Source organism: Ylistrum balloti, unplaced genomic scaffold (genome assembly GCF_031769215.1).
Source record: "Ylistrum balloti isolate Yb309-2 unplaced genomic scaffold, AGI_CSIRO_Ybal_v1 Utg372514, whole genome shotgun sequence".
Classification (NCBI taxonomy): domain Eukaryota; kingdom Metazoa; phylum Mollusca; class Bivalvia; order Pectinida; family Pectinidae; genus Ylistrum; species Ylistrum balloti.
In genome coordinates, this window is record NW_026783116.1 from 13,665 (window position 1) to 31,512 (window position 17,848).

The following is a 17,848-nucleotide window of genomic DNA, read 5'->3' on the forward strand; positions in this document are numbered from 1 at the left end:
CAGGTTGAGAAGGAGTCGCTAGCTCTTACCTGGGCGACAGAGAAATTTGCGGACTTCCTCATCGGAACACACTTTCTCATTAAGACTGACCATAAACCACTTGCATCCCTGCTGGGAGTAAAGTCTATTTGTGACCTCCCTCTTCGTATACAGAGATTCAGAATAAGGCTGATGAGATTCGAGTATGACATATCTTATGTACCAGGTAAGCTTCTCTATACAGCTGATACACTATCAAGGTCACCATTGCCATTGACCCAACCTCATGATACAGATCTTCAGTAGGAGGTAGAATCATATGTTCACCTTATTTTGGAAAGCTCGCCAGCCACAGGACCGCGCTTAGCCGAAATACGAGCAAAGCTTGCCGAAGATGCTGTATGCAGTGTCATTATAAGGTACTTGTCAAGAAAGTTGGCCTGCGTATGAGCAGCCATCGATTACGGTCTCTACAAGACCCTACTGGCAAGTAAGAGAGGATCATTCTGTATGTCACGGACTCCTATTTCGTGGTAATCGTCTAGTTATACCTACTGAGTTACGTGCAGAAATTCTACAAAGGTTGCATGAAGGCCACCAAGGCATAGTCAAATGTCGAGAACGGGTCAAATCTTCAGTGTGGTGGCCAGGTCTAAGTTGTGGAATCGAGGACCTTGTCAAGAATTGCAGCTCATGTGTGAAGCACCGAAATGATCATGCTGAACCCCTGATGCCTAGCAGGCATCCAGACCATGGCAGAAAGTTGGATATTTGCCAAATGCGAAACACAAACTACATTGTGGTCGTAGATTATTTCTCGTGGTACATTGAACTTGCGAAACTCTTATCAACGACGTCACAAGGAAGATGAAAGCAAGGTAAAACAGAAGGTAAACTTTGATGTTTCCCATCGTGCTGTGAGCCTCCCAAAATTGAGGCCTTGTGAGACTGTATGGGTCAAAGAGCAAGGAGGTGGATTTCCTGGAACAGTCGCGTCTTCCATCGAGAATAATGATAGATCCTACTGGGTGTCCAAATCATCTGGTAAAGTCCGTCGAAATCGACGACAGCTTGTGAGTGCGCCAAAACCTACCTTGTCGAATGGAGACCAGGAACAGGATGTATATCAGGACATGGATTCAAAAACTGTGCTTGAAAGTGACTGCCAACATAATGAACCCACTAGGTCTACCATGCTGGTTCTGACAAATCCGTGTCCCAAACTCCAAGTGCTAGTGGTGATAATTATATTATAGGACAAAGTCGGGTAGATTGTCCAAACCACCAGTGAAATTGAATTTGTGACTCTGCGAATGTGTTTTTGGCTTTATTGTTAGTCATGTCATGATATAGTCAAGTAGTTGATTCATGACTGCTATAGTTTTAAATTTAATTTTGGACTGGAAAATTATAACTTTTGCTTCGGTTTAATGTTGAAAAAAGAAGGTTGAAAACTTTTCAGAATTATAGCAAGTAGTTAAAGGTAACATAATTTTAAGGTTAAGAACATGAACCAGTTAATATTCCACAAAGGGGGATGTTATCCGTTATACATACTTTAATGAAACAGACTACAGCGTAGCCTTGTTCTGGTGGATGTTTTGGGGCAGCCATGTTAACGGCATACGTGTGTTTGATCAATTACAGACAACATAACAGTTGTTAACATTTGAGCCATGCAGTCACTGAGTGCTCATTTGATACACCACAACATGCCTGGATCAACTATATGGCTAACAAAACAGTTACCACGAGGACATCCTGCGTTACAGTGGTATGTAATTGACGTCGAAACATTCGCTCGAAACATGTTTGGACGTTAAAACACCCGCTTGGGAAAGTATTTGCTCAAAATATGTTTTTGACATCAGAATGCTTGCTTGATTAAGTACTGTGTATTTCCTCAAATCATGTTTTGAACGTTAAAACACTCGCTCGGGAAAGCATATGCTCAAAACATTTTTTAAACGTCAAAATACTCGCTCGGGAAAGCATTTGCTCAAAACATGCTTTGGACGTCAAAACACTCTCTTGGTTAATTATTTGTTGTAGTGTTGTCATGGTCACAGCTATAACTAGTGTAAACGTGGTCCATTGGGAGGCTTGTAGTGTCGTCATGGTCACAGCTATAACTAGTGTAAACGTTGTCATAGATGAGGGTTGTAGTGTCGTCATGCTCCCAACTGGAACTAGTGTTAACGTGGTCCTAGGGGATGCTTGTAGTGTCGTTTGGTCACATCTATAACTAGTGTAAACGTGGAGCAAGGGAGACTTGTAGTATTGTCATAGTCACAGATATAACTAGTGTAAACGTCGTCCTAGAGGAGGCTTGTAGTGTCGTCATGGTTACAACTATAACAATTGTAAACATATATCATAGGGGAGACTTGTACTGTCACCATTATCACATATAAAACTAGTGTAAACTTTGTCCTATGAGAGCCTTGTAGTGGCTATAACTAATGTCAACACGGTACTAAGGGAGGCTTGTAGTGTCGTCATGGCCCGGCAATAACTATTGTAAACTTGGTCTAGGGGAGGTTTATAGTGTCGTCATGATCACAGCTATAACTAGTGTCAACTTTGTCCTATGATAGCGTTGTAGTGGCGTCATAGTCACAGCTATAACTAAGGTCAACGCGGTACTAAGGAAGGCTTGTAGTGTCGTCATCGTCACAGCTATAACTAGGGTAAATGTGATTTTAGGACAGACTTGTCGTGTCATCATGGTCACAGCTATAACTAGTACAAATATGGTGCAAGGGGCTGGCGAGTGGCTTGTAGTGTTGTCATCATAACAGCTGTAACTAGTGTAAACTTTGTCCTAATGGAGGTTGCGTGTCGCCATGATCTCATCTATAACGAGTGTAAACGTGGTCCTAGGAGTGGGTTGTAGTGTTGTCATGGTAACAGCTATAACTAGTGGAAACGTGGTGCTAATGGAGACTTGTACTGTCGTCATGGTCACAGATATAACTAGTGTAAACGTAGTCCTAAGAGTGGGTTGAGGTGTCGTCATGGTCACAGCTATAACTAGTGTTAACGACATCCTAGAATATTGCTCTAGTGTCGTCATGGCCACAGCTATAACTGGTGTAAATTAAATGTGGTTCTAGGTCAGGCTTTTAGTCTCGTTATGGTCACAGCTATAACTAGTGCAAACATGGTGCAAAGCGGTGACGAGTGGCTTGTAGTGTTGTCATGGTAACAGTTATAACTATTGTAAACGTGGTGTTAAATGAGACTTGTAGTGTCGTCATGGTCACAGCTATAACAAGTGTAATCGTGATGCTAGGGGAGACTTGTTTTGTCGTCACAGCTATAACAAGTGAAAACGTGGTCATAGGAGAGGGTTGTACTGTCGTCATGGTCAGATATAACTAGTATAAATATTGTCCTAGGAGTGGGTTGAGGTGTCGTCATGGTCACATCTATAACTAGTGTAAACGTTGTCGTAGGGGAGGCTTGTAGTGTAGTTATGGTCAAAGCTATAACTAGCGTAAACGTTGTCCTTGAGTAGGCTTATAGTGTCGTAATAGTCACTGTTATAACTACAGTAAACGTGTTGCAAAGGGAGTTTTGTAGTATCGCAATGGTCACAGCTATAACTAGCGTAAACGTGGACTGAGGAGAGGGTTGTAGTGTCGTCATGGTCACAGCTATTACTATTGTAAACGTGGTCCTTTAATAGGTTGGTAGTGTTGTCATGGTTACAGCTATAACATGTGTGATCATGTGTCCTAGTGGAGGCTTATATTGTCACCATTATCATATATGTATATCTAGTGTAAACGTGGTCCTAGGGGAGGCCTGTAGTGTCGTTATGGTCACAGCTATAACTAGTGTAAACGTGGTCTGAGGGGAGGCTTATAGCGTCGTCATGGTCACAGCTTTAACTAGTGTAAACGTTGTCCTAGAGGAGGATTTTAGTGTTTTCATGGTCCAAACAATAACTAGTGTAAACGTTGTGACAGGGGATGCTTGTAGTGTAGTTATTGTCACAGCTATAACAAGTGTAAATATTGTCATAATGGAGGCTTGTAGTGTCGACATGGTCACAGCTATAACAAGTGTAAACATGTGTCCTAGTGGAGGCTTATACTGTCACCATTATCATATATGTATATCTAGTGTAAACGTGGTCCTAGGAGAGGCCTGTAGTGTCGTTATGGGCACAGCTATAACTAGTGTAAACGTGGTCCTAGGGGAGGCCTGTAGTGTCGTTATGGGCACAGCTATTACTAGTGTAAATGTAGTCCTAGGGGAGGCTTGTAGTGTCGTCATGGTCACAGCTTTAACTAGTGTAAACGTTGTCCTTGGAGAGGCTTGTAGTGTCGTTATGGTCATAGCAATAACTAGTGTAAATGTAGTCCTAGGGGAGGCTTGTAGTGTCGTCATGGTCACAGCTTTAACTAGTGTAAACGTTGTCCTTGGAGAGGCTTGTAGTGTCGTTATGGTCATAGCAATAACTAGTGTAAATGTAGTCCTATGGGAGGCTTGTAGTGTCGTCATGGTCACAGCTTTAACTAGTGTAAACGTTGTCCTTGGAGAGGCTTGTAGTGTTGTCATGGTCACAGCTATAACTAGTGTAAATGTGGTTCTAGGGCGAGCTTGTAGTGTCGTCATTGTCACAGCTATAACTAGTGTAAACGTTGTCCTAGGAGAGGCTTGTAGTGTCGTCATGGTCACAGCTATAACTAGTGTAAATGTAGTCCTAGGGGAGGCTTGTAGTGTCGTCATAGTCACAGCTATAACTAGTGTTAACGTTGGGCAAGGGGGAGGGGGTGCTGGTGGTGTCGTCATAGTCACAGCTATAACTAGTGTAAACGTAGTCCTAGAGAAGGATTATAATGTCATCAATGTCACAGCTATAACTAGTGTAAACGTTGTCCTAGGAGAGGCTTGTAGTGTCGTCATGGTCACAGCTATAACTAGTGTAAATGTAGTCCTAGGGGAGGCTTGTAGTGTCGTCATAGTCACAGCTATAACTAGTGTTAACGTTGGGCAAGGGGGAGGGGGTGCTGGTGGTGTCGTCATAGTCACAGCTATAACTAGTGTAAACGTAGTCCTAGAGTAGGATTATAATGCCGTCATGGTGACAGCTATAACTAGTGTAAACGTGGTCCTAAGGGAGGTTTTTAGTATTGTTATGGTCACAGCTATAACTAGTGTAAACATTGTCATATGGGAGGCTTGTAGTGTCGTCATAGTCACAGCTATGACTAGTGTTAGCGTTGTCTTAGGGGAGGCTTTTAGTGTCGTCATTGTCACAGATATAAGTAGTGTAAACGTTGTCCTAGGGGAGGGTAGTATTGTCGTCATGGTTACAGTTATAACTAGTGTGAACGTGTTCCTTGGGGAGGGTTGTAGTGTAGTCATGATTATAGCTGTAACAAGTGTAAACGTGGTCGTAGGAAAGGCTTGTAGTGTCGTCATGGTCACAGCTATAACTAGTGTAAACGTGGTCCTAGGAGTGGGTTGTAGTGTCGTCATGGTCACAGCTGTAACTAATATTAATGTGGTCCTAGAAGAGGGTTTTAGTGTCGGCATTGTCACGTTTATTTCCTAAAAACATTTGTTTTTTCTGACCCAATGAAGTATTTCCCCATAAATCGCATACTATTCCATAACGTTCCTAATAATTGATAACGACGACAAAGCAAAATATCGCAATGACACTGATTTCTTGACATGATATTGTTTATATGAAAACAAATGTCGAAATATACAAGACTGTAACAAAAATACCATGAAGAAATCATTTTATTTGTACACTTGCTCGTAAACAATCAGATAACTAAGAAATATAAATGGCATTCAGATAAATTTTGTTCATCTCGTCGGTAGCCCGAAATTTGTGACCTATGAGCTATAAGCTATAGTTTACACAAGGTGTTGGAATGTAAGATTCACTAGAAAAAACGCACGGTATTCACATTTAAGCAGTAATCGTATGTTTCATTCCTATTCGGATGTCAGGCTTTCCACAACACTTTCATGTTCAGTCTACAGAGGTATACAATACTAGTATACAGGTTATCACAGTAAAATAGTAAGTTACAAGAGGAAACGCAGGTTATGTCAAGATCAATGTTCATTTTATTAAGTTTTCTTGAATTTGAAATAAAAACGAAAATTTTAAAATCAATACAAGTTATGATATTCTCATGATACAAAATGTTCATTAGAACCATAGTACGTTGTAGTGCTTAGTTCGAAGTTGCGATAGGAAACAGCTGTAAAATTTTCAAGAATTGACCTCTCAAGACAAAACCGGGATAATTTCCTCAAAGCATTATTCATTGAAAGGGCTAATCCCTTTACTGTGCGTAATACGTCTTTGCTCAATTCAGTGGTAAGTGGGAAGTTGATGGAAGCATTAGGTGCTGCGATAGGTATTTATCCAAACAAATGGAAGCACCTACAGAAGAAGCAGAAAAGCCGTTATTGACATCCACAGGAGACGCATGCGCAGATGGCGTTGGTATTTATCCAAACAAAAGGAAGCACGTACAAACGAAGCAGATAAGCCGTTATTGACATCCGCAGGAAACGCATGCGCAGATGGCGTTTTAGAAAGAGTAAGTCAAATATCATCCTTTACCTCGACAAAAATTGGCCGGTTCTGCACTTAATGTCCCACGCATGCCCGACTGAATGTCCGCCCAAGCTATAACATCACCCTGTTCAACATCACACGATATCCTCATTTCATCTATAGTTGTAAGGGGCAGTTCACTAGACCATATATTCAGTCTTGTTAGCTGTCCTATATAGGATTCACTACTGCTAAAGCCATCCGGATCCTGTTCCTGACCCACAACGAAAGTACCACCACCTTAAAATGTCAAATAAGACAAAAGACTAAGAAATATCTTTGTTTGTGTTAAACATGTTCATCCAATTCCTCAAAACTACAGAAGACTTATATACAGTGTATGCTTTTTTCTCATCACTATTTTTTTGTATACATAACAATGGGCAGTTGTAGATGCATAAAGTATGTAATGACAATTTATTCTTGACTGATGCTGTTAAAAATCTGTGATTCCTTGTGGTATACCTCATGAAATAAACTGATGATGTGTTGGCTTACCTGCAATTACTTCTCCTGCCGCTAGATCATAGCCGGAATCCCAGACAATGCCATCCTTGTAGATCTTCCAGGAGCCTCGATTCGAAGCCCATGTGACTATGATGTGATGCCATACTCCGTCATTTGCGTACACATCCGTTACCTGCTGGTGGTTGTTTACACTTATTACAAACCTACGGACGAGACAGAAAATTACACATCACATTCTAACAAGATAGCAGGATCGTCGTTAACAACACACGCATTCATTAAACTCATTAGCCACAAGTTTCAATTTTCAAATTCAAAATACTTTAATTCGTCTATGTGATAACACATCACCAAATTTAAAGCATTTTGCCGAGAGTTGAAAAGGTATTTCCGTGGAAGAGGCTGGACTGCAGAGAGTAAAAATAATTCAACACTATTCAACTTTGAATAATTTTGGCGCAGCATTCATTCAATCTTTATCGTAACGTGCTCAAGTGATTTATTATTGTAAAACTAGCGACAGTAGGACAAATGGCTATGGCTCAATCGACAAAAAATTAAATGTACGAAAAATTCCAAACCCTTCATAATTGGTTAAGGTGAAAGCGTTATCCATAGCGCTAGACGAAGCATAAGAAAACGGTGTCCCTTGATTGGTATCGTCATCCGTCTTCATCCAGAACGAGACTGTCAGAGCGGTAAGGTCAGACGCGATGGTAGTAGTAGTGTAGTTTATCACGCCAGACGATGGAAACACCAACATGTAATTATCCGTTAGCTCTGCAACAACAACAAAAATAAGAGGTCCATAGACCTTAACGGGCATATGAGTTGATTTTTTGTTTTTAACAAACGACCAGCACAAACTTAACAAAACTGCCTTATTTATCCAATATCTACCATACAGATTAAAGTCTGCTGAGTAGTGTTTGTAGCAATTGTGGATTTGAAATCCAACTCTTAGGGCCCTGCACTGAAGTTGTCAAAAACTTGAACTTCCTTGACAACGAAATTACAACGTGTTTTGTAATTCCAACTGAAAAAAATATATATATTTATAAAAATACTCAAACATTTGACCCCTGTGACCTCGAAAATGGGTCAAAGTCATTCCCTTTAACAAACTTGGTAGCCCTTCATCCCACCATCCTACAGGTCCATTATCAGACCTCTGGGTCTTTCGATCACTGAAAAGAAGTCGTTTGAAGATTTTCACACATTTGACACCAGTGAAAGTCAGTCAATGTCATTAATTTGAACAAACGTGGTAGACCTTCATTTCAGCATGCAACAGTTTCAGTATCAGGATATTGTGCATTCCCATTAAAATGTAAATTGTATACGACGCACGACGCACGACGAGGGACAAAAGGCGATCGCAAGGATAACATTCGTGTTATTTCATATGCTTCTTCTAAATTTGTGTCTTGTACACCTGAAGACTTTGAGAAATGTGGCCAAGACACCAACGCTTATGAATAAAAAATAAACAATGTGTAATGTGTATGATGTGAATAACCTTTCTAGATGCTGGCAGATATCTTATATTTAAGTTTACATTGATGTATCCAATATTCATTTTGTTTCCATAGATATGTATGATTGTGTATTAAGACTTATAGACATAACAGGTAAGTAATAGGTAAATAATACCTGATTCACACTTGGATCCAGTGAAGCCAGAGGGACAATGACACTCGTAGCCGTTGACCAGATCCTCACATGTAGATAGTGGTGAACAGGGAGTTAATGCGCAATCGTCGACATCCACGTCACACGTCTTTCCTGTAAATCCAGGCCGACACCGACAACTAGAGAAATATAAATTTAGGTAAGATCGGTTGCAAATATGCAAGGTAAGTAACGGTCAAATCAAAGGTAGGTAAGTAACAAGTAGCCCGTTTATTAATAGATCTTATTTATCTTACAATAGTTGCGAAATAAGTTTTTCTAGTTTATAAAAATCGCTCTTGTAGTCCCGCATGGAAGAGCACGAGGGGTCTTACTGCGTGAGGAAACCCACGTGGTCGGGTAGGTGACCTCATATCTTTTCACATCCATTCCGGGAATCGAACCCCGGACGGCTAGGTGAAAGGCGAGTCATTACCACATAATAAGTAACAGGAAGGTAAGTGGCAGGTATCAAGTAGGTAAGGAGTTGACAGGTAACAGGTTAGTAATAGGTAAATAAGTAACAGGTTGATAAGTGATAGGTAACAGGTAAGTAATAGGTAAATAAGTAGCAGGTAGATAAGTTAGGTAACAGGTAAGTAATAGGTAAATAAGTAACAGGTTGATAAGTGATAGGTAACAGTTAAGTAATAGGTAAATAAGTAGCAGGTAGATAAGTGATAGGTAACAGGTAAGTAATAGGGAAATAAGTAGCAGGTTGATAAGTGATAGGTAACAGGTAAGTAATAGGTAAATAAGTAGCGGGTTGATAAGTGATAGGTAACAGGTAAGTAATAGTTAATAAGTAACAGGTAGATAAGTGATAGGTAACAGGTAGATAAGTAATAGGTAAATAAGTAACAGGTTGATAAGTGATAGGTAACAGGTAAGTAATAGGTAAATAAGTAGCAGGTTGATAAGTGATAGGTAACAGGTAAGTAATAGGTAAATAAGTAGCAGGTAGATAAGTGATAGGTAACAGGTAAGTAATAGGTAAATAAGTAGCAGGTAGATAAGTGATAGGTAACAGGTAAGTAATAGGTAAATAAGTAACAGGTTGATAAGTGATAGGTAACAGGTAAGTAATAGTTAATAAGTAACAGGGAGATAAGTGATAGGTAACAGGTAAGTAATAGGTAAATAAGTAACAGGTTGATAAGTGATAGGTAACAGGTAAGTAATAGGTAAATAAGTGGCAGGTAGATAAGTGATAGTTAACAGGTAAGTAATAGGTGGCAGGTAGATAAGTGATAGTTAACAGGTAAGTAATAGGTAAATAAGTAACAGGTTGATAAGTGATAGGTAACAGGTAAGTAATAGGTAAATAAGTAGCAGGTAGATAAGTGATAGGTAACAGGTAAGTAATAGGTAAATAAGTAGCAGGTAGATAAGTGATAGGTAACAGGTAAGTAATAGGTAAATAAGTAACAGGTTGATAAGTGATAGGTAACAGGTAAGTAATAGTTAATAAGTAACAGGTAGATAAGTGATAGGTAACAGGTAAGTAATAGGTAAATAAGTAACAGGTTGATAAGTGATAGGTAACAGGTAAGTAATAGGTAAATAAGTAACAGGTTGATAAGTGATAGGTAACAGGTAAGTAATAGGTAAATAAGTAACAGGTTGATAAGTGATAGGTAACAGGTAAGTAATAGGTAAATAAGTAGCAGGTAGATAAGTTAGGTAACAGGTAAGTAATAGGTAAATAAGTAACAGGTTGATAAGTTATAGGTAACAGGTAAGTAATAGGTAAATAAGTAGCAGGAAGATAAGTTAGGTAACAGGTAAGTAATAGGTAAATAAGTAGCAGGTAGATAAGTGATAGTTAACAGGTAAGTAATAGGTAAATAAGTAACAGGTAGATAAATGATAGGTAACAGGTAAGTAATAGGTAAATAAGTAGCAGGTAGATAAGTGATAGTTAACAGGTAAGTAATAGGTAAATAAGTAACAGGTTGATAAGTGATAGTTAACAGGTAAGTAATAGGTAATAGGTAAATAAGTAACAGGTAGATAAGTGATAGGTAACAGGTAAGTAATAGGTAAATAAGTAACAGGTAAATAAGTAACAGGTGATAGGTAACAGGTAAGTAATAGGTAAATAAGTAACAGGTTGATAAGTGATAGGTAACAGGTAAGTAATAGGTAAATAAGTAACAGGTAAATGATAAGTGATAGGTAACAGGTAAGTAATAGGTAAATAAGTAACAGGTAGATAAGTGATAGGTAACAGGTAAGTAATAGGTAAATAAGTAACAGGTTGATAAGTGATAGGTAGCAGGTAAATAATAGGTAAATAAGTAGCAGGTAGATAAGTGATAGGTAACAGGTAAGTAATAGGTAAATAAGTAGCAGGTAGATAAGTGATAGGTAACAGGTAAGTAATAGGTAAATAAGTAGCAGAAAGATAAGTTAGGTAACAGGTAAGTAATAGGTTAGATAAGTGATAGGTAACAGGTAAGTAATAGTAAATAAGTAACAGGTAGATAAAGGTGATAGGTAACAGGTAACAGGTAAGTAATAGGTATAATAAGTAGTAACAGGTAAGTAATAGTAAATAAGTAACAGATAAGTGATAGGTAACAGGTAAGTAATAGGTAAATAAGTAACAGGTAGATAAGTGATAGGTAACAGGTAAGTAATAGGTAAATAAGTAGCAGGTAGATAAGTGATAGGTAACAGGTAAGTAATAGGTAAATAAGTAACAGGTAAGTGATAAAGTGAGTAACAGGTAGATAAGTGATAGGTAACAGGTAAGTAATAGGTAAATAAGTAACAGGTAGATAAGTGATAGGTAACAGGTAAGTAATAGGTAAATAAGTAACAGGTAGGATAAGATGATAGGTAACAGGTAAGTAATAGGTAAATAAGTAACAAGATAAGTGATAGGTAACAGGTAAGTAATAGGTAACAGGTGATAAGTAATAGTAATAAATAAGTAACAGGTTGATAAGTGATAGGTAACAGGTAAGTAATAGGTAAATAAGTAACAGGTAGATAAGTGATAGGTAACAGGTAAGTAATAGGTAAATAAATAGCAGGTAGATAAGTGATAGGTAACAGGTAAGTAATAGGTAAATAAGTAGCAGGTAGATAAGTGATAGGTAACAGGTAAGTAATAGGTAAATAAGTAGCAGGTAGATAAGTGATAGGTAACAGGTAAGTAATAGGTAAATAAGTAACAGGTGGATAAGTGATAGGTAACAGGTAAGTAATAGGTAAATATGTAACAGGTTGATAAGTGATAGGTAACAGGTAAGTAATAGGTAAATAAGTAACAGGTGGATAAGTGATAGGTAACAGGTAAGTAATAGGTAAATAAGTAACAGGTTGATAAGTGATAGGTAACAGGTAAGTAATAGGTAAATAAGTAACAGGTTGATAAGTGATAGGTAACAGGTAAGTAATAGGTAAATAAGTAACAGGTAGATAAGTGATAGGTAACAGGTAAGTAATAGGTAAATAAGTAACAGGTTGATAAGTGATAGGTAACAGGTAAGTAATAGGTAAATAAGTAGCAGGAAGATAAGTTAGGTAACAGGTAAGTAATAGGTAAATAAGTAGCAGGAAGATAAGTTAGGTAACAGGTAAGTAATAGGTAAATTAGAAGCAGGTAGATAAATGATAGGTAACAGGTAAGTAATAGGTAAATAAGTAGCAGGTAGATAAGTGATAGGTAACAGGTAAGTAATAGGTAAATAAGTAACAGGTAGATAAGTGATAGGTAACAGGTAAGTAATAGGTAAATAAATAGCAGGTAGATAAGTGATAGGTAACAGGTAAGTAATAGGTAAATAAGTAACAGGTAGATAAGTGTGATAGTAAATAGGTAACAGGTAAGTAATAGGTAAATAAGTAGCAGGTAGATAAGTGATAGTTAACAGGTAAGTAATAGGTAAATAAGTAACAGGTAGATAAGTGATAGGTAACAGGTAAGTAATAGGTAAATAAGTAACAGGTTGATAAGTGATAGGTAACAGGTAAGTAATAGGTAAATAAGTAGCAGGTAGATAAGTGATAGGTAACAGGTAAGTAATAGGTAAATAAGTAACAGGTTGATAAGTGATAGGTAACAGGTAAGTAATAGGTAAATAAGTAACAGGTTGATAAGTGATAGGTAACAGGTAAGTAATAGGTAAATAAGTAGCAGGTAGATAAGTGATAGGTAACAGGTAAGTAATAGGTAAATAAGTAGTAACAGGTAGATAAGTGATAGGTAACAGGTAAGTAATAGGTAAATAAGTAACAGTTAGATAAGTGATAGGTAACAGGTAAGTAATAGGTAAATAAGTAACAGGTAGATAAGTGATAGGTAACAGGTAAGTAATAGGTAAATAAGTAACAGTGATAGGTAACAGGTAAGTAATAGGTAAATAAGTAACAGGTAGATAAGTGATAGGTAACAGGTAAGTAATAGGTAAATAAGTAGGTAACAACAGATAAGTGATAGGTAACAGGTAAGTAATAGGTAAATAAGTAACAGGTAGATAAGTGATAGGTAACAGGTAAGTAATAGATAAATAAGTAGCAGGTAGATAAGCGATAGGTAACAGGTAAGTAATAGGATAAGCGATAGGTAACAGGTAAGTAATAGGTAAATAAGTAACAGGTAGATAAGTGATAGGTAACAAATAATAGTAAATAAGCAGGTAGATAAGTGATAGGTAACAGGTAAGTAATAGGTAAATAAGTAACAGGTAGATAAGTGATAGGTAACAGGTAAGTAATAGGTAAATAAGTAACAGGTAGATAAGTGATAGGTAACAGGTAAGTAATAGGTAAATAAGTAGGTAAGCAGGTAACAGATAAGTGATAGGTAACAGGTAAGTAATAGGTAAATAAGTAACAGGTTGATAAGTGATAGAACAGGTTAGTAATAGGTAAATAAGTAACAGGTTGATAAGTGATAGGTAGCAGGTAAATAATAGGTAAATAAGTAGCAGGTAGATAAGTGATAGGTAACAGGTAAGTAATAGGTAAATAAGAAGCATGTAGATAAATGATAGGTAACAGGTAAGTAATAGGTAAATAAGTAGCAGGTAGATAAGTGATAGGTAACAGGTAAGTAATAGGTAAATAAGTAACAGGTAGATAAGTGATAGGTAACAGGTAAGTAATAGGTAAATAAGTAGCAGGTAGATAAGTGATAGGTAACAGGTAAGTAATAGGTAAATAAGTAACAGGTGGATAAGTGATAGGTAACAGGTAAGTAATAGGTAAGTAAGTAACAGGTTGATAAGTGATAGGTAACAGGTAAGTAATAAGTAGCAGGTAGATAAGTGATAGTTAACAGGTAAGTAATAGGTAAATAAGTAACAGGTAGATAAGTGATAGGTAACAGGTAAGTAATAGATAAATAAGTAGCAGGTAGATAAGCGATAGGTAACAGGTAAGTAATAGGTAAATAAGTAACAGGTAGATAAGTGATAGGTAACAGGTAAGTAATAGGTAAATAAGTAACAGGTTGATAAGTGATAGGTAACAGGTAAGTAATGGGTAAATAAGTAACAGGTTGATAAGTGATAGGTAACATAAAATAGGTAAATAAGTAACAGGATAAGTATATAACAGGTAAGTAATAGGTAAATAAGTAACAGGTAGATTAGTGATAGGTAATAGGTAAGTAATAGGTAAATAAGTAACAGGTAGATAAGTGATAGGTAACAGGTAAGTAATAGTTAAATAAGTAACAGGTTGATAAGTGATAGGTAACAGGTAAGTAATAGATAAATAAGTAGCAGGTAGATAAGTGATAGGTAACAGGTAAGTAATAGTTAATAAGTAACAGGTAGATAAGTGATAGGTAACAGGTAAGTAATAGGTAAATAAGTAACAGGTAGATAAGTGATAGGTAACAGGTAAGTAATAGGTAAATAAGTAACAGGTTGATAAGTGATAGGTAACAGGTAAGTAATAGGTAAATAAGTAACAGGTAGATAAGTGATAGGTAACAGGTAAGTAATAGGTAAATAAGTAACAGGTAGATAAGTGATAGGTAACAGGTAAGTAATAGGTAAATAAGTAACAGGTTGATAAGTGATAGGTAACAGGTAAGTAATAGGTAAATAAGTAACAGGTTGATAAGTGATAGGTAACAGGTAAGTAATAGTTAATAAGTAACAGGTACATAAATGATAGGTAACAGGTAAGTAATAGGTAAATAAATAGCAGGTAGATAAGTGATAGGTAACAGGTAAGTAATAGGTAAATAAGTAACAGGTAGATAAGTGATAGGTAACAGGTAAGTAATAGGTAAATAAGTAACAGGTTGATAAGTGATAGGTAACAGGTAAGTAATAGGTAAATAAGTAGCAGGTAGATAAGTGATAGGTAACAGGTAAGTAATAGGTAAATAAGTAACAGGTTGATAAGTGATAGGTAACAGGTAAGTAATAGGTAAATAAGTAACAGGTTGATAAGTGATAGGTAACAGGTAAGTAATAGGTAAATAAGTAACAGGTAGATAAGTGATAGGTAACAGGTAAGTAATAGGTAAATAAGTAACAGGTAATGTAAATAATACAGTGATAAGTGATAGGTAACAGGTAAGTAATAGGTAAATAAGTAACAGGTTGATAAGTGATAGGTAACAGGTAAGTAATAGGTAAATAAGTAACAGGTAGATAAGTGATAGGTAACAGGTAAGTAATAGGTAAATAAGTAACAGGTAGATAAGTGATAGGTAACAGGTAAGTAATAGGTAAATAAGTAACAGGTTGATAAGTGATAGGTAACAGGTAAGTAATAGATAAATAAGTAGCAGGTAGATAAGCGATAGGTAACAGGTAAGTAATAGGTAAATTAGTAACAGGTTGATAAGTGATAGGTAACAGGTAAGTAATAGGTAAATAAGTAGCAGGAAGATAAGTTAAGTAACAGGTAAGTAATAGGTAAATAAGAAGCAGGTAGATAAGTGATAGGTAACAGGTAAGTAATAGGTAAATAAGTAACAGTTTGATAAGTGATAGGTAACAGGTAAGTAATAGGTAAATAAGTAACAGGTTGAAAAGTGATAGGTAACAGGTAAGTAATAGGTAAATAAGTAACAGGTTGATAAGTGATAGGTAACAGGTAAGTAATAGGTAAATAAGTAACAGGTTGATAAGTGATAGGTAACAGGTAAGTAATAGGTAAATAAGTAGCAGGAAGATAAGTTAAGTAACAGGTAAGTAATAGGTAAATAAGTAGCAGGAAGATAAGTTAGGTAACAGGTAAGTAATAGGTAAATAAGATGCAGGTAGATAAATGATAGGTAACAGGTAAGTAATAGGTAAATAAGTAGCAGGTAGATAAGTGATAGGTAACAGGTAAGTAATAGGTAAATAAGTAGCAGGAAGATAAGTTAGGTAACAGGTAAGTAATAGTTAAATAAGTAACAGGTAGATAAATGATAGGTAACAGTTAAGTAATAGGTAAATAAATAGCAGGTAGATAAGTGATAGGTAACAGGTTAGTAATAGGTAAATAAGTAACAGGTTGATAAGTGATAGGTAGCAGGTAAATAATAGGTAAATAAGTAGCAGGTAGATAAGTGATAGGTAACAGGTAAGTAATAGGTAAATAAGTAGCAGGTATATAAATGATAGGTAACAGGTAAGTAATATGTAAATAAGTAACAGGTTGATAAGTGACAGGAAACAGATAAGTAATAGGTAAATAAGTAGCAGGTATATAAATGATAGGTAACAGGTAAGTAATAGGTAAATAAGTAGCAGGTAGATAAGTGATAGTTAAGAGGTAAGTAATAGTTAAATAAGTAACAGGTAGATAAGTGATAGTTAACAGGTAAGTAATAGGTAAATAAGTAACAGGTTGATAAGTGACAGAAAACACATAGGTAAATAACAGGAAACAGAGATGTCAGTGACAGGTAATAGGTAGGTAAGTAAGTAACAGGAAGGCAGATATCAGGCAGGTTAGTAACAGAAAACAGGTCGGTAAGTAACAGGAAGAAGGCAAGGAAGAGACAGGTAACAGGGAAGTAAGAGACAGGTAACAGGGAAGTAAGAGATCGGTAACAGGGAAGTAAGAGACAGGTAACAGGGAAGTAAGTGACAGGTAACAGGGAAGTAAATGAAAGGTAACAGGGAAGTAAGAGATCGGTAACAGGGAAGTAAGAGACAGGTAACAGGGAAGTAAGTGACAGGTAACAGGGAAGTAAGTGACAGGGAAGTAAGTGAGAGATAACAGGGAAGTAAGAGAGGATAACAAGGAAGTAAGAGACAGGTAACAGGGAAGTAAATGACAGGTAACAGGGAAGTAAGAGATCGGTAACAAGGAAGTAAGTGACAGGTAACAGGGAAGTAAATGACAGGTAACAGGGAAGTAAGAGATCGGTAACAGGGAAGTAAGAGACAGGTAACAGGGAAGTAACTGACAGGTAACAGGGAAGTAAGTGACAGGGAAGTAAGTGAGAGATAACAGGGAAGTAAGATAGGATAACAAGGAAGTAAGAGACAGGTAACAGGGAAGTAAGAGAGAGGTAACAGTAAAGTAAGTGACAGGCTACAGGGAAGTAAGAGACAGGTAAAAGGGAAGTAAGAGTCAGGTAACAGGAAAGTAAGAGACAGATAATAGGGAAGTAAGAGACAGATAACAGGGAAGTAAGTGACAGGTATCTGGGAAATAAGTGACCGGTAACATTGAAGTAAGTGACAGGTAATAGGGAAGTAACTGACAGGTAACAATGAAGTTAGTGACAAACAGAGGAAGCAATAATAAACCATGTCAATATGAGGTTGCTTACAAAATTATCTGCTCATGTCCTGGTATCCAAATACATTAAGAATATGTACAGTATTAATAAATAATTAACTAAACTTCATCATACAACCGTTTCGTCTTCCAAAGACTCGCCAGTGATGATTGGGACAAAAATGTCGAAATCTAAGGAGATTACTGAGGAAAATGAAAAAAATGATTGAAAGAAATGTTAACATGTAGATTGGAAGGTATGCTAGCTCCTACTTCAATATTTTTTCTTATTTTCATACAATTGATGTGTATTCATTAAAACGTGGCATGCAGGTTACGGCAAAGACTGGGGACAACAACGTTTAGCACCTTCAATCTTGAACAAGGTACAAAAGCCATACAAGTGAATAACAACTTCCAATAAAAATTAAGAATTAG

At 36.8% G+C, this 17,848-nt stretch overlaps 1 protein-coding gene across 1 annotated transcript in view; it reads right to left on the reverse strand.

The window, feature by feature from the left end:
* LOC132564683 (sushi, von Willebrand factor type A, EGF and pentraxin domain-containing protein 1-like) overlaps positions 1–17,848 on the reverse strand; it is a gene marked incomplete at its 3' end in the record, with an annotated part of 41,577 nt that overhangs the window by 2,980 nt on the left and 20,749 nt on the right. The window contains exons 21-24 of the mRNA XM_060229317.1: positions 8,699–8,856; positions 7,627–7,825; positions 7,076–7,248; positions 6,584–6,817 (exon numbers count right to left, since the gene is read on the reverse strand). Of these exons, the coding sequence (XP_060085300.1) occupies positions 6,584–6,817; positions 7,076–7,248; positions 7,627–7,825; positions 8,699–8,856 (764 nt within the window). The remainder of the gene's footprint in view (positions 1–6,583; positions 6,818–7,075; positions 7,249–7,626; positions 7,826–8,698; positions 8,857–17,848) is intronic.